The sequence below is a fragment of the Centruroides sculpturatus genome, unplaced genomic scaffold (assembly GCF_000671375.1).
Source record: "Centruroides sculpturatus isolate CEXI.00-Female unplaced genomic scaffold, Cexi_2.0 scaffold244, whole genome shotgun sequence".
In the NCBI taxonomy this organism is placed as follows: Eukaryota; Metazoa; Arthropoda; class Arachnida; order Scorpiones; family Buthidae; genus Centruroides; species Centruroides sculpturatus.
The window spans coordinates 457,366-480,318 of NW_019384450.1; the positions used below are offsets into that span (position 1 = coordinate 457,366).

At 28.2% G+C, this 22,953-nt stretch overlaps 1 protein-coding gene across 3 annotated transcripts in view; it reads right to left on the reverse strand.

Annotated features, from left to right (window-relative positions):
* The window catches only part of LOC111620540 (neogenin-like), a 79,525-nt gene that overhangs the window by 33,996 nt on the left and 22,576 nt on the right, over positions 1-22,953 (reverse strand). For all 3 annotated transcript variants that reach the window (XM_023362472.1, XM_023362471.1, XM_023362469.1), the window contains exons 3-7: positions 8,076-8,221; positions 7,253-7,537; positions 6,672-6,825; positions 6,097-6,239; positions 1,824-2,099 (exon numbers count right to left, since the gene is read on the reverse strand). In XM_023362472.1, coding sequence (XP_023218240.1) covers positions 1,824-2,099; positions 6,097-6,239; positions 6,672-6,825; positions 7,253-7,537; positions 8,076-8,221 — 1,004 coding nt within the window. The remainder of the gene's footprint in view (positions 1-1,823; positions 2,100-6,096; positions 6,240-6,671; positions 6,826-7,252; positions 7,538-8,075; positions 8,222-22,953) is intronic.

Sequence of the window (22,953 nt, forward strand, 5' to 3'; positions counted from 1 at the left end):
AAATTCATGAAGGAAAGAGTTGGTTTACATCATGAAAAAAATAGTGTTAGTAATATTGATGTTTATAAATCTATTCAAATGTGTAAACTGTGATTAAAAGTAAAATGAAATTGCCCATGTTAAGCAAGCTAAGAAAAATATTTTTGATAAGAATGCACTAGCAACTTTTAAAATGTCCCAGCAGAAGAAAGAATAATGACGATATCATTGTTGTTTAATTCGTTTGNAATTATTAAATTTATCAAGAGATGGCACCTAACTCTAATGCCAAATTGTCTATTAAATTATTAGTATTATAGCCATTTCTAGCCCGGTAATATACAGCTTTGGTAGATGGATAGCTTTAATCATATCGGGTATGTAAAGATGTTTGATTAGGAAAAGGAACTTTCTGCAGAGATGCTCGAGTCCAGGATTATTATTCTAATATCAATTTTATAATAATTTTATTTATTATTAAACTCAATTAACTTTAACTAACATTAAAATAAATAAACCAATCAGCTTCTGCAATGATATTTATATGTAGTATTCTATAACTTGTATGTGATAATGAGAACTGTATCCCTTTATTGCCATTAAATTTTATGTTTGAGCTAATGACTAATCCAACTTTTATAGAATCCTAGTATAGAACTCACAAGAAGAGGGTCAGACATTTGAGTCTTCAATTCAAACAACTTGGTGAGCATATAGCCCTAAACACAATCAGCTCCTTGTCCAAATAATAGGACCCACTTTTCACGTGTTTCCGAAAAACGGGCCTTTGAAAATTGGGTGTTTAGCTTATAAGTCTGGAAGTTTCATGTCTTCTTCGAAAGGCAACAGCCAAGTGGATAAGATGCTAGGCAGTGGAGTTATGCAACGTATGTTCAAATTTTTGCAATTTTAGCTTTTTTCTATTTTTTTGGTAACATAATTATTTTATTATTCTATTGTATCATTATCATTACTATTATTATTTCTGAAATTTAAAGCTTATAAAACAAGAGATTACAAAATTGTGACAACAATTCCTGTTTAGCAAAAATGAAGTTTCTGTAGATTTAAACTCTTTTATGTTGCTAAGTAGAATTTTCATATCTTCATATTTATTTTTAGATATTTCTGTTCATGATTACATACCATGTCACCACAAATAAACTTCAGACATTACTATGTATGGATGAGAAAGACAAGTCTGATATTAAAATAGTGTAGTGTATTTGCAATGTTTTTCCTTTTAATTGTTAATTTCAGGGACAATTTCCTCATGTTCTCATGTTTGTTACACTTCAAATATAACAATAACACCATATCTGAAAATAAATATGAAGAAATGAAAATTTTATTTAATGACATAAAAGAGTTAAATCAAGAGATTTCTTTTTCACTAAACAAGAAATTACATCATGATTTTTAATCTCTTGTTTTATAAGCTTTAAATTTGAGGAATAATAGTAATAATGCTAATGATACAAAAGAATAATAAAATAATTATGTTACACACAAAAAAAACTAAAATTGCAAAGAGTTGAATCTACATTGTGTAGCTCCATTGACTAGCATCTGATATCCACTCAGCTTTCCAAAGAGAGACAAAACTTTCAAAGATATATAAACTAAACACTCAATTTTCAAAGGTCCGTTTTTCAGAAATGCTTGAGAAGTGGAAAGGAGCTGATTGAGTTTAGGGCTTCATGCTGACCAAGTTTTGTTCAAATTAGAGACCTGAACATATGACCCTCTCCTTCTCAGTCATAATTTGGAATTACATGTGTAATGTTAAAAAAAGAAATAAAAACCTTGGTTTGTTTTAAAAAATTAAATTTGCAATAAATTACCATTATCCAAAATAATTAGTTGAGCAGATGCTTGTATATTATCAACGGGATTAGTAGCCACGCATTGATACATTCCTGCATCCAAATACACTAATCCTAGAATTCTAAGATTGTATCCGTTCACAATTTGAAAATATTCAGTTTGAGTAATTATTTCGCCATTTTTTAACCATTGAACGGTCGGCTGTGGTTTACCATAAACTTCGCATTTAAATTCAATATCTTCCTTTTCGTAAGCGTATTTATTTTCTGGTTGTTCTATGAAATGTGGAGGCACTGCAATGAAAGTTTTATTATTTCAAATGAAAAGAAATATAGATAATGAAAGAAATATATACAGAATAACTGTTTGAATTTAAATATATTTTTATGTTTATATATTATGTATTAGTGATCATTAAAATAAACTTTCAAATCTACTTATGAATCTTATCTAATTGCAGTGCACTTCAATTTTATTTACTTTAATGCTAAAATGTTCCAGCCATAAACAAAAAGAAATCATATTACTTTTAATTAAAAAGGTACAAATGCAGCTCTAAATGAAATAGTTGAAACCTTATGAGACCTGTACACCGTGCCCATTGGAGTAAAAAAGTCAAAGAAACTGATGGTTTACATGTGACCCTTCACAAGATAAAGCCCCTGAAATCAGTCCATCTACAATTTTATCTGTTGAACATGCAACAGACTTAATGGAGTGTGCAGTGTGATTCCAATCGTGCCCTGGAAGTAGTCGGTGCAATGCTTTTTCTCATGTTTTGCTCTAGTAAAGTGGAAAACAGTTTATAGTGTTTTGAAAAATAGCTCCAGATTTTTTTCACTTTTAAATTTTACACCATTTTTGAGGATCTTCAAAACTGTGGACAGGCAGATTCGAGGGGCTATATCTTGAGAAGGCTCACATTGGTTCGCCTGACTTTTTTACTCTTATGGGCATAGTTAGAGCTGTAAACCATGTCCACTGTCAAGTGCCTCATTCAGATCTACATTTATACCATACAATTTTAACGTGTATTTATTTTGGTTTTCTTTTCTTTATACAAGACTCAGCTAATTTAAGTTTTCGCTAATCCAAGCAACCCTGTACAATAATTAAATCAGTGCACTAGATTAATTGTGAGGTAACAAGAGAAGAATTGGTATTTATATTTATATTTATATTTAGTTAATTATATTATTTATTTTTCATTTTGTTTCAGTTATTTTGAGTTTTTAGATTGAGTTATGTTAAATCTTGACTGTTGTCTCATCACTCCCCAGCTAGAGCTTCATTTTCATAATGACATTTGAATAATGAATACAATTGCATCCTATTAAGTCAGGGTTTAAATGTGACTAAAATATTAAATAATATGCTACGTATAACTTTTGTTATCAGATTTTGTAAGCACGTTCAGTATGCAGATGAACGATGTATAAAAGACCATCGTCAAACTGGCACAGTGAGTTAACCTTAATGTCTGCTGGTCAGTGCATGGCCATTGAACTGTAAGCAATTAACTGGTACTGATTAAGGTCTTTTTCTGCTACATTCTTTTCCATAATTATGTTAAATGTTTGATATTTTAAATAATTGTAATTTTGTAAAATGTACGAATAGTTGATTTTATTGTTGTAAATACCAAATTGAAATTTGTAAAATTTGAGTTTTATACTAATTACTAGCATTGTAAAACGTTTTGTAGTCAGAAAGTCAAGTTTTGGAAACTTTAAGTTTAATAAAGTTTTTGATATTTTTACAAACTCTGGTGCAAGGATGGTTTCTATGATATTTTAGACCTTCATAGTTGTTACAATATTAAACATATAATTACTTCAATTGTCAAAATTTACTTTACAACAATAAAAAAGTAATGAGTTAACATATAAATTCAACAGTCAGTTTTTAAATAGTTCTCTAAATTGATGACCGTACACAGGGGAGGAATTAACCAGAAATTTATCCACTTTCAAATTAAAGTAGGTGTGTCTAATAATAATAAAAGCAAGGTTGACTCATAAAATGAAGGCAAGACTTGAATATAGGTTTTCTTGATGGTTTTAGAATAAAAAATAATAACAGTCTGTGGCCCTTAAAGGATTTTTCACATTTTCTAAAGACACTCTTGATGAATTTAGACAAAGTTTAATAATTTAACAGTTTAAAATACACTTTGGCCTGTCGGCCTTTTCCAAAGTGTTTGATGAAAACAATACAAGAAAACAAGCAAACAAAAACTAAGAAAAACTACAAAAAGAAAAAAAAAATCAAAAATGCTTTTTTAAGCTCCTTTTAAAAAGTTTATAGTTGCTTAACTCTTTCATTTTGTTGTTTAAACCATTCCAAAATCTTATCAACTGAAACAAAGGTACCTGTTTGGTCCACTGCTAGTTTAATTTTTGGCAACAAATAATTATTTTTTATTTTGAAACTGTAGTTCTTTGGTCTATGATAGTTATTGATTAAATCAAAAAGAAAACAGTCAGTTTTTTGTTGTTTAATTAACTTAAAGCCATCCAAGAGTAGTCGTTTTTATATAAAGTTAATATTTTAAATATTTTATCTTGAATATAATAGGTAGACAGAATCATTACAGTACAAATTATTAATTTATATGATAAAATAGTTTTGTTGTATTTGCAACTTATTTAAAATAATAATATGAACAGGAACTGAAGATTGATATTCCGTATTTAAGTTTCGTTTGGATACAAGTTTGGCAAAGATGTTAAATTAAATTAAAATTTAAAGATGGTTGTATACTTTTCATTATTCCAGTGAATTTAGCCAATGCTGAAGTAAGACTGTTTATGTGCAGATTCCATCAAAATTTATCATCTGTCTTAATGCCTAGGAATTATAAGTTATCGACTCGACTAATTTTCTTATTATTTCTTTTAATTTGCAACTGATCAGATATATATATTTATTTTTACTTGTAAAACACAGAAATTTAGTCTTATCAGTGTTGTTACACAGATTATTAATTTACATATATTCAGTTAGTTTTTTAATATATTGTTTAAATTATCTTGAGTAATCTTTGTATTTAAGTCCAAGTACGATATTACAGTATCATCTACATACATTATATGGTTAATTTCTGGTAGAAATTCAAAAAGATCGTTAACATAAATATTAAACAATAAGAGACCTAAAATGGACCCTCGAGGGACTCCTTTGTTAGATATAAACAAATCTGAAATACAGCTTTTTTATTTTCATGTATTATATGATTTGACAAATAAGATAATAGCCAGCATCAAAAACTTTGGAGATATCAACAAATAATGATACTACCGAGTGGGATTTGTCAAGTTCAATAATAACCGATAGCTTGAAATGTAACAAAGTGTCAGTTTAGTGGAGAAATTCTTTTTATAACTGTATTGAACTTTATTGCTAAATCTCTTATAAAAAAAAAGTTTTAAATAACCTTAGCTAAAACTAAAACTATAATAATAATAATGAAATTATCAATCTAATTTTCAATATCTGATTTGGTTCCTTTTCTCTTGTAAACTGTTAAAACAAGATCATGACTTAATTCATGTGGAAGAATCCCAGTACTAAACAATTTATTTATTAAACATGAAATAGGCATCACAACTACGTCGGCTATTTGTTTTAATATTCCAATATTAATATTGTCTATATCCGATGTATTGCTCTTTAGATTTATAATTGTATCATATATTTCTTGTGAAGTACACTCGACAAGAACGGAATTAGAAGAACTTCTATTTGAGACTGACTGAAATAACATAGAAGTTTGTTGAATTGTTGTAAAACCAGCCATTTTGCAGTAATGATTTTGCTGATATTATCTTCATCATTATAGGTTTCCCCATTATATATTAATTGTTTTATCGTTTCGTCGGTTTTTCTTTTTACTAAAGAAAAAGCTATATGATGCATTCTTAATTGAGAGTTAAAATCAGCTGACAACCCACACTGTTGCATTACTCCTACCCACTTTCAAATTGACTTGCCAACACAAATAATCCACTAGTTATCCATATAAAATTTGGTATCTAAAATATCTACTCATTTGTAAAGTGTTCGGACTGTAAAAAATTTTTTAATTTCTAAAATTTGTTAAATATATAAAAACCTATTCAAAATGTTTTGGTTTTAGCATTTAATCATGATCTTTTAATTACAGGTTATATTTCTCAAACAACTATATTAGAAACTGTATTCTGTATTTGTGTATTGCACAAATGAAATATATTGGATTTAAATTTTATTTAATTTTTAATTTAATGAATAGAATAAAGATTTGATTACCTTGCACTTCTAATGTAGCACTGGCATCCTCGGAATCCTCGAGATTTTCGGCCCTGCACATGTAGGTACCTTCGTCTCCTTCTCGAATGTTTTCTATTTGCAGACTTCCTATTCCTACTACTTGGAAACGACTATCTAAATGACTGAAAATAATACAGAATTAATAATGTAGGTGCCATACTTAAAATAAGAATGACAGTATTCAATTATTTATAGGAAGTCAATGAGTAAAATTTATTCATTTGGCACTTAAAGAAAAAATTGAATCTTTCAAAATACTGAATTTTATGAAATGTTACAAAGTGAATAATGATGCTGTGCTTTGTATTCGGAATTATTTTTAAAAATTACATATTGGAATTAATTATATATTTTATATAGAGATGAAGTCTGATTATACTGTTATGTTTGCAGTTGTAAAATTTTGTTATTGAAAAAGTTGAAAGCATGCTTGATGCCAAACATACATCTAAAATGTTTATTCACTCAAACATACGTTTCTGTTATTGTTATTTTGTATCTCTAACACATTCGTTTTAGAATACATTTTAACAAATGTCGAATATTGAACTTACGCCATATCAATTGTGATACCATCTTTTAGCCACAGAATTTTAGGTTTGGGATCACCATTAGCTGCACATTCTAATGTTACTGTATCATTTTCTTTTGCAATCATGTTCTTGGGTGTAACGATAAATTGAGGAGCCGATATCCTTTTTCTTTCTGCTGCAAATACATTAACGATTTGTTTGCATCTATTAAAATGATTAAATATTTAAAATACGGTAGGCCCTTGATTTAATGGATAAATTGGGGAAGGGATGTTCTACTGTTGCAAAGTCCATTAATTCAAATGTATTTTAAAAAGATATATTACTAACAAATTTGCAATGTATAAAATTTATTTAAATGATGTTTCTATGTTTAATTATAAATAAAATGTTATTATAATGTACAGTACTGTACATTGAGTAATTTATACTCATTTTTGCCTTTTGCATTCTCTATTTGGAAATTAGAATAATATTTCTAAATTTTTTCCTTTATGACAGAAATTTTTTGTCTATTAAATCAAGAGCCTACCATATATTAAATAAATCAATAATTAAAACTATGGAAATATTTAATCTCAAAATAAAATTATAAAACTTACCGTAATCTGCATTGACATTAAGAATACCCTGAGAACTGAGACGAAACTTCTCGATATTTGTCGCATTACACTGATATATTCCGGCATCGGATTTCTTAACAAAGTCAATTTCTAGCGCTCCGCTCGGCAGTACCATCATGCGAGAAGATTCTACGTTTAACGGATGTCCGTCCTTCAGCCACGTTATCGTAGCGGGAGGAATCCCTTGTATGGCACAAGGAAGATATGCGCTCTGATGCAAATGAACATTAATATCTTCTGGTTGTTCATCAAATCGGGGTAAAGCTAACAAAAATGTGAATTATTATATCTCAACTCAAAGTAAGACAAATTTTATATACGCTTTGGAAAAAAGATTTCTTATTTTCAAGTAATTTCCACTAATTATTTAATTAAATCATTTAAAATTAAGAAAAATTCTAATTTAACTTGTATCAAATTCATACGGTTAATGATACTTTAATTGAAAACTTTAATTAAGTTATCCGAAACTTACAAATGTAATAATTAATCAGTAAATTAGAAAATTCATTTACTCAAATATGTGTTATTAAATTAAACCTTAAAATTTTTATTAAGCATTAATAATAAATATCATAAAATTTATTGAAATTAAAAAAACTAATTTAAAAAAGACTCATTTTACAAATTATTTAATTTTATAATTGTGAAATCACAAAAAAATTAAATGAAATCTGTCCAATTCAATTAACGAAAACATTTACTGAATTTAAATTAATTAGATTTTTTTTCTTTTAATAACTTAAATTGAACTAAATTCAAAGAATTTATTTTTTAATCATCTTAGATACATAAAACTTACAAGAAATTTGTAATTTTGCGGATCTGCTGACTATTGTTCCGATATTTTCTATAGTAGCAATACACTGGTAAATGCCTTCGTCTGGTCTTTCCGACCTTGTATGATAAATGCGAGCAAAATGAAGTGAGCCATTTGGAAGAATTGATCTAAATGGAAACAAAATTAAATTTAAAAAATGTACATATATATGAATACAATTAAACCTATTGCTTTACTTAAATTTTCTTCTAAACTTCACTGACTACATCAATTCTTAGTATGATATTGTCCTGTGATTTGATAAAGGGAACCATTTATAAATAGGAGGACAAGTTGAGATTATGTCTGATCTAATTTATGATACTTTTATGCCTTTTAGATATCTACATGATGCATATAATCCACTTTACTTCCTATATAAACAAGAATAAAGCTTCCTTAATATCTTAAGGATGTTTTATCCCTTTAGTGGTTTATGTAAGATTGATCAGCTATTGTATGATTTTTATTAGTTACACAACATTATACAAAGAGTGTCAAAATGAATACTACAGAAAATTACTATTAATAAATAAGCATAATACAAAAAAAAAAGTTTAGACACGAGTAATTAATGCAGCAAATAACAAAAATAGGGAATACAATTCAGAAATCGGGTAAAGAAAGTATGAATAGAAAGGAAAAACGTCGGCAGCAGTTGTCATGTTACTTCGAAATAATTAGAGCAATCCTAGATGTCAAAACTTATGAACGTCAGAACACGAAAAGTGACATTAAATGAGATTTTTTTTCCATTTTTTACATTAGAAAAAAATCCATTTTAATATCATTTTTTATTTTATTTACTTCTTGACACTTTTCTGATTTTTTATTTGATGTGAGAGATTTCAAGACTTGCATTTACTTTTAAAATTGTGTTTATTTTTGAGTTTTTCAAAAACCAAATTATAAAATTGCTTTAGAAGAAAAAAAATTGACACCTTTGCTTACTTAAAATTATAATAATAGCACTGATAGTTTTATGCAGAGGCATCCTAAGCTTTCATTTGAGTCCTGCACTTTTAGAGGTCTCAAACACATACAAATACTGTACATGCTTGTTGATACTCAAGTCCTAGTCTTGAACTAGGAATTCAGTACTAGCTTGTAACCTACATCTTACATAATATCAAGTATTTGCAATAAGATTTACTCATTATATAATCATATATTAAATAGTTTGGAGTGTCCATGCTTGCCTAGGGCCTCTCACACCCAAAGTTGAATAATAGATATAATAATACTGAGTAACAGTATAATTTAAAACAAAAAACAAAGAGGTTAAATGCAAGAAAATAATTATTTTCATAAAAAATGGACAATGTTAAATGTCAGGATTTTGAACTTTCGACAATTAGATTAATTTATTTGATTACGACAATGCCGAGGAGGATGCCTCAATGCAAAATTTTTGGTTTTGATCAATTTGTTAAGTTAAATTACATCTAAAATTGGCTAAATTTATTAAGAAATGGCAAGATTAAGACCTTTTTCAAAGCAGAGACCATTTCTTTTGGCCTAATTGCCATATTTTTTACTTCGTGTAATGAAATAAGTAATACAGTATATAAAGTTTCATTGCTTTAATAATTGCTTAAACCACATAAACTTGCAACATACTTTTCAGTTTTGTTATGTTTTACTGATAAAAATGTTAAAATATGTTTCTTGTTCGGTCATAGTTATGGTCAGTTTGCCTTACTCTCCAACACCAGGGATTGAAGTTGTGATCAACTGTTTAGACCCAGAGTAAAATGAAAAGGAAAACAGCAACCTCCCTATGCTGTACTCAGTATCAATGGGGTCTAGGGTTTCTCAAACGGGATCCAGGTTATTTTTTAACCCAGGAAATATCCCGGAAAATCCAGCAAATTTCTTAAAAATACACTTTTTTCTTATTTTGTGTTAAAATCGAAGATATTTTGCAAATAGAAAGTATAATTATTAACCCATAAACTGTCAGAATACATTTGTATTTATTATTTTAAGCCTGCTTATTAGTTTTTTAAATTTTTGCTTATTATGGTACATTACAGATTGTCAATAATCAATATGTAGCTTATTTGTGACAAAACTCTGAAAATTCTTTACTTGTCAGAACCTGTAATATCTGGAATAATTGTGCTTATGCCGGTAGCTTCAATAACTGCGTAATGCCAGGTTGTGCAAATTGGGCATGGACGCAAACGAGTACGAAGTCTGCAAGTATGAAATTTTTCTTCATAAACCTGATTATTATAACCAAACAAACTGTCAAATTATTGGGCTGTAAGCTCGATGTTGCTATTAAAGCAGCCAAGGTAGACAAATCAACAATACTAGACGGCAAAAGAAATACTGTAACGCATCTCAAAAATGAACTAGAAATCTTACAGGCTACGGATGAAAAAACATATAACATCTGTCTTCTCTCAAATGCATTAAAGACGATTCCACCCACATGAATTGAATCGGAAAGGGCATTCTTGGTAGCAGGACTTTTCATTAGTTAAATAAGAACCAGATCGAGTGATTGAAGTATTGACCATCTCTGCTTTTTAAAATCTTATTATAAAAATTTACAATAATATTTTGTATTATGTTTTATTTAAATAACAAAAATTACCTTCTAACTTAGAAGTTTGATCTAAGTTCATTTTTTCTTTAAATTTTTAACTCAATTCAAAGGCATTTTTGTTGTATGCAGTTTCCAACAAACTTTAATAAACTTTTTCTATTTGTGAAAATTTCTATGTAACTCAAAAGTAATTTTTTATACATATTTTACACAGCATTATTATTATTATTATTTTAGAGATTGCAGGACATACTAAATTACTTAAAAATGAAAAGTAATTATATCATACTATTTTAAGATTTATTCTATATCTTAAAAATAATTAATTACAGTATATCCCGGGATTTCCCGGAATCCAGGAAAACAGTTCACTTTTATCCTGGAATCCCGGGACAAGCAAAAGACTGGGAAATGAGAAACCCTAATGGGGACACACCAGTGGCCGAGTGGATAAAACCACCGAACACTGGTAGTCAGTCTTGGGCTCGTGTCTGGCCATGTGGCATATCCCAGGTTTTCTTCCTTAGTAACACCTAAATATGGATCAGTTTCCCATAAAAGATCTCACAGGAGGCAATTTCCCCTCAGCAGATCATCCATGCGTCGCATCATCATACACCAATAAAAAAAAACTAAGCCAACAAGGGAAAAAAATGCAGCGTAACAAATATACCTCACTGAAGGACCTATCAAAATCAAAGTAGCAAAGACATCAACTAACGCCAAAATCAAGAGCATATCACACAGATTCCGCCTCACCTTCCAGTAGTGCCTGCAAGAGAGCCAACAATGGACCACCAATTCATTGCAAAGGGGACACGTTGGCAAGAAAACACAAACCTTCTTAACAAAGCTATTAAAATATGAATGTATAGTTTTAAAGAAACTTCAAAGCTGGTGTTAGGAGGAGAAGGCAATAAAAGGGCCTTTTATTCATTATCCATTGTGGGTTTGGCCAGGCCCACAATGGGAGTGATTGTGTGGTGGGGCGAGGCCGGGCATATCTCAGATGAAAAGTTACGGGATTGCACACACAAAATTACAATGACAAGATCAACTAATCATCTCCATCGATTGTCAACATCAAAAAAAGACCAATTGTAGACATTGGTTGTCGTCTTAATTTTGCCACTTATACGAACTGACCTTTAGAAGCACCCTTTACTACTTAAATTCTAAAAATAAATTTATTTATTTATTCAAAAATCAATTCTTAAAATTGAACTCAACTGGCAATTGAAATTTTTAATTTTATAATTTAAATTCGAGGCATAATGGAGTATTTTAAAAGCTGTTGCCATACAATCTTTATCATATAAGAAAAGAAAGGTGCTCGGAAAAGTCTCATAAATTCTCAACTCCAAACCTTTTATTGGTTTTCAAGTCGAGTTTTATTCTTCATATTTTAAAGGGGATTTAGAGTAGGATCGTAAAAAGTTTACGCTCTTGTAAGAAGTGTAACTCATCAAAATATATCACGGCCATCACATTTTTTTCAAAATTATTTTGTTCTTTGGTACTGATGGCATTTTAAATAGCCGACAATAATGCATATATATATGTAGGTTTAGTTACAAATCTTTATCATAAATCAAATTTAAACAATAGAAGGAATACAGAGTTTAGAAAAACAAAATATTTGCCAATTTTTACATACTGTGTGGATTCTAAATGAAATTTTATTGCTTTCAGAACAGATTTTTAACAAATAAATCTACTGGAAAATGAAAACTAAAACTAAAAAGTCATCTGCAACAAATTCTGGAAAAATGCAATGTAAGAATATTTGCATTTAAATCCGCAATTAGGCCCATCTGTGGTCGAGTGCGTAACACCGTTGAAAACACTAGTAGTTAGTTAGTAAGGGGGTTCACGCCTTACTAACTCCACATGGACTTTCCCAGGTTTTCTTCACGTATCTAACATCTTAGAGGTCATTTTCCTATAGAAAAATCTTCCGGGTGGCATTCCCCTCTGCAGATGACCCACGTGTTACATTGATTTATCCCATCAATCCAAGTCTGCAGCTGTTACTTTATCTAATTACTCACGAATATCTTTACCTAGTTTGATGAGGTAGCCAATATTTTGAGGTGGAGCGCATATATTTTAATTTAAATTAATTAAAAATATGATTAAAATTTGTAGTCCGGCACTGTGACCGTGTCACAATAAATAATTGCTCATTTAGACTTGTTTTTCTTTCGAATTTACATGTAAAATATACATATACACTTACTTTATAATTCATATACATATGCATCTTTTAATTCAATTAATGATTTTAATTGAAAATTAATACATATATTTTATCGTGAATAAACAAACTGTATCATTTGATTGTTAGAACGAGATCCATCATTCATTAATCTTTCACAAACCCATTTTAAATTTTACAATAAATCCTAAAGCCTACAGTTTATTGATAAAGTCTTTTGTTTCTGTTTTCATACCAAATCATTCATTTGCTTTTCAATTTGTTTGTTGTTTCGGCTTTATTTTTTATAGGTAAAGGAATAAATGTTGCATATAACCAATCAGAATCGGTTTCCTCTGACACGTGATCTATATTCTGCCAATCATACAAGTCTAACGTTTCACTCCAGCAAACTGGAAGTGCCGCCATTATTCTATCGCATTAATTAATTCAAATATTTACAGCACGTTTTCAGTTCAAAAATTCATCGTAATCTGCATATATTTCGATAGGAAAATGTATAATAAATATATACTGCTAATTACTTTCGTGTTTATAGTTATTTGAGACAATGATGATTTCTATTCCGGACAAATTTTTACCATGCGTTACAAAGGGGTGCTGTTTACAAAAACATTACGTAATGCTAGGGTAACAGAATGATTCACTTTTGTTCCCAAAGAGTTGCATAGGGAACCGTACTGTTAATGTCACTGTTTTGTATGTAATTAATTAATAAAATACAATAATGTAACTTTTTGTAACTCATGCTATTGCATTATTCTTTAGTAAAATTAAAAGGTACAGTATGTGTTATCTTAATTTGGGGTGAGTACAGTATATACCCAGTATTTTCGAGTGTTACGAGAGTGTGATGGTATTGGTAGAGTATAAAAGTAGCGTTAAGTAATTTCTGTATGAGCCCATATATTGATTCCTAAAAATCCATAATTATTTAACTATAACGAAAACAATTACAATCCGCATTGAAACGTATAAGGAATATATATATAATGTTAGTGGCACGATTGCACTGCACCTATTTATGAATAATAGAATAGCTTTGGTATAGTGAAATTGCTCCATAACTATTTTATGACATAAACTTTGCAAATTTATAAATAAGATAATAAATATTTTTATGCCCATAACAACTTTACTTCATTTCTTTTTTATTTTAATACCTTTCTCGTTGAACAGCATTTTTGTTTTCACTTCTATTCTATGAAAACAAATCATTTCCTTACCCTCCTTATACCTCAGATAAGAATGTGAATATTTAATAAGAATCGCTTGGGCGAGGCGCACTAAAGACAAGTAAAAATGAAAATATAAAAGGATATTCCTCTCACGCATTTAAAATCGCTTAAATTATTAAAATTCCAATAAACTTATAAGTGATAATCGTCACAGACTGTCGCATTATTTCAGATACAACTGTTTACATTCATCTAAAGCATGTGATATATAGTAAGTAGTTAACCTCCACCACAAACATTGGTAACTGCTTTGTCATCGACATTCAACTTCATCCCCAACGCTCTCTTCTTTTTCTTTACTGTAAAACGAGACACGATCTATAATGTTTACAATATCGTTGATAAATTATGTTCGTTTGGCCTTACATTATTATATATATTCTGATACATAACTTGAAATATACAATCTGTAAATTCTAAAAAGTCTTATTTTATCGTTACAAATTATATTTTACTTATAGAATAATATACATCTGTTTTGTTAAATTTTAACTAAGAATGTTATAACAATGATTAATGGTAGATATCAAAAAACAAGAAGTTTACTCCATTCTTAAATGAGAAAAAAAACAAACTAATGAGGAGCTGCAGATAAAATTGTGTAAGCATTAAAAATTTTTTAATGAAATATATGTTTTCATATAATATATAAAAATCGAACCTGTGATGCATTCTACAGGAAAATAAAAAAATAATGATTTAATTAATATGCCTCTTCCAAAATTATAAATAATTATTCTTGGGTATAAAATTAATCAATAAGGTAATTAAAAAGTCTTGATAAATTAACTATTGCAGAAATATTTCTTTACAGAATAAAGTTTTTGAAATAAATCCCATACAAGCATCATAAAAACATTAATTATAATTTTTTTCTTATCTCTAACTATTAATAATAATAATAATAATTAGTCAATAAATTCTGTTTTTAACAATATAAATTTAATTTGTTCTGTCTAAACTTTTCGGGATTTGATTAATATTCAAAAATTAACAAGAATATAAGAATTATTTCATTTTGATATAAATAGAACAGACTTTTTCCATACTTCATTTTGTTATTAAATGCTATAACAACTTATCGAGTAAAGAAACAAATTTACTGAACTTTAAAATGGCAAGACAATATTTTATAGTACTTTTTGTATTACTGGATGCCAAAAAAAAAAAAAATGCTGTATAAAGATAACAATAAATTATGCAATAGTTCAAATAAATTATTTGGAGAATAATTCATAATAAATTTTTTAACACAAAACAAATTAAAAAATTTAATATTTTAAATATTTTATTAGAAATATACATCTTTCTGGACAAATAATATTAGAATAATATAAAGTTAACTATATTATATTTTCCTACTAAAAGGCATCTAAAGGATGTATTAGTCTGTAGCTATTCTAATTGGAGATGCTGGCAAAAGAGAAAGAGATAGAGTGACGGTATTTTTTTTCTTTCCCTGCAATCATCACAGACATTAATTTGAGAGGTAGCCGGATAAATCCGGAGCCACGAGATTGATGCGGAAGAAAAGTCTAGCAACCGCAAATACAGATAATCCATTTACGACTACTTTTTGAATTTTTTTTGCCTTAGACACATACATTATTTGTAATATGCATGCAAATTCAATGCAACTACAGTAATTATTTGTTTTCCAAAATCGTAAAAGCACAGAAAAATTTTCTTAAATTCTATTCAATTTGTCATTATTTTATTTTGAATAAGTGTAAACAATTTAAACTGTTTATAAAGAAAAATTATTCATTCAAATAAGTTTATAATAATGTAATTAAATTAAAAATTATTTATAAAAAATACCTCAGTTATATCCCAAAAATACAAATCATATCATAATCATAGCAGTCAAATCATATAGCAAGAATAAGCAGAATAAATTATATTTTATAGAATAAAAAGTTTTAGTAAAGCATAAATAAAAAAAAAGCAAAATATTTGTTGCAAAAAATAACCTTACATCTTGTAACAAATTATATTTTACCATAGCAGGTTAAGAAAAATAGTTTTATGGAGTTAGAAAACAATTACTGTAAATATTTGCAAATACACATTGCTCCAATTAATCTACTACTGTCTAATAATTGACAATTATAAAAACTAGAGAAGTGAATAGCAATTAAGTTATTAATTGTTATTCACTTCTCTAGTTTTTCTTTAACATCAAATTCAAATGCCATTTCGTGTAGCTACATTATATCTTTTTAATTCTTATAATTCAATAATACTAAAAAAGTAATGCGATACTTGGCACTCATCCACACAGGGGCTTATTTTGGATGAACCTATAATTGAGAAAGTAATAATAATTATAATAAATAACTCAGATAAATAGATGGATTGTTGTTGTTATCTGTGGAATAGATTAAATATTAAGAGTTAATCTCCTCAACTTTAAAATCCTCTGACGATCCAACTACATTATTATGTGAATCGTAAATATAATGCACTTTACGAATAAAATTTTTTTTATTGAAACTCCAATAAAAATGATATAAATGTAACAGCATTAAATTGTTCGTTTAATTTTTTTTCTCCTCAAAATGATATTTCATTATATTAAATACAAATTTGCTGCATTATTATTTTTATATTAATTTTTTTTATTTTCAATAAAATAAATTCATTGATGATCTTATTTATGATTTAAATGGAGGAAAACCTATAATCTGACTTAGGATAGAATAAAATAAATGATTTTTGTAGATCTAATAATTGTATTACATTAGCTAAAAAACTACTAGTAATAAAATTCAATTGGAAAGACAAAAGAATGAGATTATAAATTAAACCACATCAATCTTTTTCAGTGACATGTTATAACTTGTTATAACTTATATTATAGATAATTTCTAATAGAAATTATATAAAATTACATAAAGTTCTGTGAACAGTAACTACGAAACATTTAAATTAATAATAAAAAATATTAGTATTTTCTATTATTATAAAATAATTAATGTCATTCATAAACAGTTTTAAAACATTATAATCCATACAGAAATTAATTTACAATACTCTCTCTCAACTATAGACAAATTAATAATAATTATCCATGACGTTATTCATTCAACAACAGAAAAGAATTGAAATAATGTATAGTATCAGACCAATATCTGGCTTCGAGAAATCCAAAATTACTAGGAAACTGGCTATTTTCAAATTTGGTGGACTGTAGTACAGCTGTCGTTTGTCATGTGTCTGCTTTGGGTTTCCATGGTGTTTGTTTTGGTTTCCATGGCGTAAACAGCACACCGTGCCAATTTCAGTGTGATTGCTGTCGTGCGCAAGAGATTCTCTCAGAGTTAAGGGGAAGTTATTGTTTGGAATTTATTATAATTTTCATTTTCTTTGTTCTTTACTTTTTCCATTTAATTTTCATCTTACATTATACATAATGGATGTTCAAATGAAAATGAGAATTGGGTTTTAATATAATAATACTGTATTCAATTCAAAAGAAGTTTCCACGAGCATTGATACATTTATCCGAATATTTAACAAGCTGACAAATACTGTCCCCAAAGAACTGGGCTGGCTGCTGGGCGGACCAGGTTCCTTCCAGGTTCTCACAGCCTGTTGAACCTCGTCCATTGCAAACTGAGGACCCTTGTTTTTTTATGAGTGCAGAAGTCACAGGGGCTCAACCTGGTCAGATACTATAAACTCTTAGAAAAACTGCACTACATCGTAAAGTCTAAGCACCCTGGCAATCCGTCATCTGGTGTGGTTTTTCTGCATGATAATGCATGACAACATACCACCCACTCCTTCACAGACAGAGTATACTGTTTTGAATGGGAAGTGTTAAAAAAAATATAGAAATCAAAGGGCTAAGATCAGGGCATATAACCCTGATCTTAGCCCTCTGATTTCCATATTTTTGGACCTCTTAAAAAACATGTCAAGAGACACCAATTTTCATCAGATGACAATGTTCAAAACCTGCTTCTCCGAACAGCTAGCCGAGTTCTTTGAAGATGATATTTGTCAGCTTGTTAAGCATTGGGATAAATGTCTCAATGCTCATGAGGACTTCTTTTGGATAAACACATTTATTATTGTTTTATAACCTGATTCTCACTTTCACTTGAATATCCCTTATATATTAGGCTGTGTGCATGGTATTCTACATTTTAAGATAATTAACAGTGATCAAACAGATCCTGCTTTAGGAGTATATTAATTTGAATCTGTTAAATACAATTTCATTCTTTATTTTCCATTGTTTATTTTATATTTTAAGTACTATAAACTGGGTTACTTTGTGATATTATACTATTTTGAATATGGCAAATTTGTATCAATTTCAAAATTTAACTGTGGGTAAAATGACTCATCCTAAATCTTATCAGCCTGCTGACTCTTTTTGTACAATTCTTCAATTGCACATATCTCAGGTATAAGAAATGCATCATTGAACTCTGCAAATTCCCATAAATACACAAATATTAACTAGACATTGAAAAAAATGCAAAATTTACAACAGATTGGGCTAGAAAAAAATCTGTTATTCCAAGTTACGGATCCACTAAAAGGAGGTAAAATTACATTGGTTTGGTGGGACCTGGGAAAAAATCATTATTCCGAGAAATCCATTAAAACAAGATTCTATTATAGTTTGAATTAGTGAGCATGCAATGGAGGACTTCTCCGAAAACTATTAATTGATAGCTTTTATAGAAGTTCGGCAGAACTAGAACAATAAAAATTCAGATGTAATTACTCATCTACAATCTAATTTTAAAAACAAGCATACGATAAAAATTATTAAACATTTTAATTTTCAAAAGTGCAAACATTTCATTAACAAACTAAAATGAATCATTATCGTTGATGAAGCATTTGTAACTCTAAGACTCAGAATTAAAATGTATTATTCATTTCTTTTAAAACTGAATAAATATATCCTTAAAAGATGCTAATTATAAGTAAAAACATTGAAATTTGTTAGAATTTCTCAAATTCCAATAAAGCTATTTTTAGTTAAAGTTTCTGTTCCTGAAGTTTCAATGTCTTTCGTATAAAATTATTAAATATGATGTTATTTTCAAATTACTGTATTTATAAATCACAAAAATCTTAACTTCTATATTACATTTTGATTTTTATATAATTTATAAGTACTGTAAATCCCCATTAACTTGGACTAAAAGGGATGAAGATTGACAGCAGGTTTCCCATGATGTTGAAAATTCTATTATTACATTGAATAGTTTGTGTTTTTATATAATTTATAAGTACAGTAAATCCCCATTAACTTGGACTAAAAGGGATGAAGATTGTCTGACTTAGCAGGTTTCCCATGATGTTGAAAATAGGAAGGTGGATAAACAGTACAGTAATGTATTAAGATCAGCTTTAAACATAAGTTTTACTAGACTTTAATAGCTCATACTGCTGAATTTATTATTACTCGAAATTGGCTCAAAAAATATTATGACATTACAGTTTACAGTAATATATGGTCTTTAGTAATTAACCATCTACAGCAGCTATTCCAAACCAGGAGTATGTGAAAAAAATTACTAATGGCAGACATACTAAAATAATATTTGGATTCTACATTAAAGACTTTGGAAATGTCATGGCACTTGAAGCTTAGTTTTAAATTAAAATATAATTATATTTTTATTATATTTATCTGCATCTTTTCTCACTTTTTTGAGTTAAAAAAAACTNATCAATAATTTATAAAAAAATGTGACTTCTTATTTTGACTATATTTGTAATTGTAGCACATAACAGCGCATATTAACGATAAAAATTTATGACACTTAATTTATCTTTGTTACAAATACATACAATTGTTTATGACAACATTCCATATTTTTAATATGCATTAATTATCTATGACAACATTCCATTAAATCTTTAAGCACACAATAAAACAATGTTAAGGATTAGCATATGGACTAGACAGATATTAAAATGATAAAATGAAAACTGTAAGAATTAAAATTTTATTATATACTCATTTCTTTTAATGAATAAATGATTAAATAGAAAGCAAAAATAGTTGTAATCAACGTCAGATAACATTAAACAAAATGAAGTAATGATTTTCTAATATAGGATAAATTTCTAAAAGTTAAAAGGTAAAATCTATAGTTTAGAATTACTTGAATTTTCAGACTGAAATTCTCAAAACAGTTTAATTTTGCATGTTTTATATAAAGTTGTTATTTTTTAATTTTCTTTGCTTAGATTTTACTAATTTAATAATTAAATTTACATGACAGTGATTATGAAAGTGGCCTAAGTCATTTTTCATTTGGAGTTATTTTGACATCTGTAAAAATTAAAAATATTAATATACTGTATATATTATTTCGATCATAAAAGAGAAAACAGAAATATATTATTTTATTCTTGTAAAATAGTTTTATTTTGTAATTGTAAAGTTTTATGAATAGTTTGTGAAATAAATTCAACGTTTTCCCATTTTTTACTTAGATTATTTTCGTAATCATCGGCGCACACGTAAACGGCGACTCAACAAATCTGATTTTTGATTAAAGCCAGATGATCCGCAAATTATCGGGGTATGATTAGGCTAAGTTAGTAATTAGAAACGAAGTAATTTGTCTAGAAGATTTATTAAATTATTTATTAGAATTATCATGAGATGGTGATTTAACCACCTACCTCTAGATAAATTACTTTGTATCTAATTATTAACTTAGCCTAATCATAACCCAATAATTCAGCAGATTGTCTGGCTTTAATTAAATTCTCCTTGTAAATGTTTTTCAACAATGTTATCAACAATCACATTCACAAAACTAGTACAAACATTTATAACACTTAAAAAAACTAATGAATATATAAACATCTTCTGAAACCTGATTCATTACTATAAAGCCATACCAACTTTAGGAGCAAATTAATCAGTAATTCAAATTATTATCGCCAGAATATAGCTCGATATTATATGGCAGTTGGTGTGGCTTTAAATTAACGAATAAAATAATTTTTAATTTTTTAAAATTAATAACTAATGTCATACTAGTAGCTTTCAGGTATTTCCACAAAACAATAATCCCTGTTAAAATCTGGCAATCACAAATGTCTGTAACCAAAATAAGGTTAAAACCCACAGTCTAGTGAACTAGAAATAACATCTTAACACATTTGGCTGCCAGATCAGCCAATTATTTTATATTTTTAAAAAAATGTTTTTTTTGCTTTAATAATACAAAAGTTATTTTCTAAATTATACTCGTAACAGCCGAGAAAATTATGCAACTCGTTGCTAGATTTAGTTTTTTAACTGTTGATTCTAGATATGTATAAACAATCAGTGACACACTTATTTAATGGCAGATACAAAGAGCTACCACTATATAAGAATGCACTTTTAGTGTCACGTGCCTTTAATACGTAAAATCCAAAAGATTAAATCTTGAGCCTACTACTCTAAGGGATCCAGGATAAGGAGCCGTCCTTAAATTACGTAAGGGCGATTTCGGCAATTCTAGTCCCACTCACCGCTGTGTAAGAAACCGTAATATTTTCTTTGATCCCCCCTCTCCTTCCATATTTTATGTAATATTTTGGCATGATTTTATACAAATTTACAGAAAAATTTAAAAATAAATTTTTAATGAAACCATAAAAACCTGAGGTTCAAAATATAGTTGATTAATATGTACTATTATTTATAAAAGACTTTATGTAAACAAATTTAAACATATAAAAATTTAATGAATTCGAATGAACAATTTTTTTTAAGAACTTTATTTTTTAATTATTAACAATATCGAGTGGATTATACTCGACTCACACTGGTGGCTGTGTACTATGCCGGACCAGAGTCAAGGCATAGCAACCAAAATGNCATAAAAAATTTTATTGTTTTACTGTTTATTTCAAATTTTATTAATGTGATGGAAGAAGACATGTGTCACCTCCCACATTTCTTCTTCCATCACTTTCATACCACTCAAACTGACTTATGTCTACTCTTTTGCTGCCCAGAGATTATAGTGAATCAAACGTTTCACTAATAAATATTACCTATTTTTACTGGATTTCTGGTGTAAAGATTTTCTTATATACAGTCAACCCCCATATAACACTGTTGATAATTCTGTTTTATATGAATTCCATGTTGTACAAGTCACTTAAATTTTACAAATACATGAGACATTCACAGCCCTGCATACGTATTTGTAAAATCTAAGTGGCTCGTACAACATGGAATTCATATAAAACAGAATTATCAACAGTGTTATATGGGGGTTGACTGTATTTTAATTCTACAATTTCAATATCAAATGAATTTTACACCATTGCAATTATCAAATTTATCTACTTGTTTCACACAACTTATTCTTTAACTACAATATCTTTTCTTTCTTTATATCTTTATGATCTACTGCTAATAAAAAAAGGATATATCCATAGATCCATCTCATTCCTTCCTTCCAAATGTTTTTTATAGCTTTCCTCTATATTTTTCAATTCTATTGTCATTTCTTCCATAAGTCATATACTAAAAGATTCTCTTTGTTCATATAAAATTGATCATCAGTATTGATACTGAGATAGTATTATCTGATTATTAACTTTTTATATATTTGTTGTGCTAATATTATATACTGTTTCTCTACCACTCTATATAATTTCCTTCTGCTTATCTATTCTTCACTGCATTGCATTAAGTGCAAACATGCTACCTATTTTTCTGTTTGAGTTGAATAAATTCATGTAACTTCCAAGAACAAGATAATGAAATCTCAAATACATTTAAATATTAATTAATAATGTACAGTACATTGCTACTTTACAAAGTGTTCAATAATCTTTAATCCAGCAAATCAATAA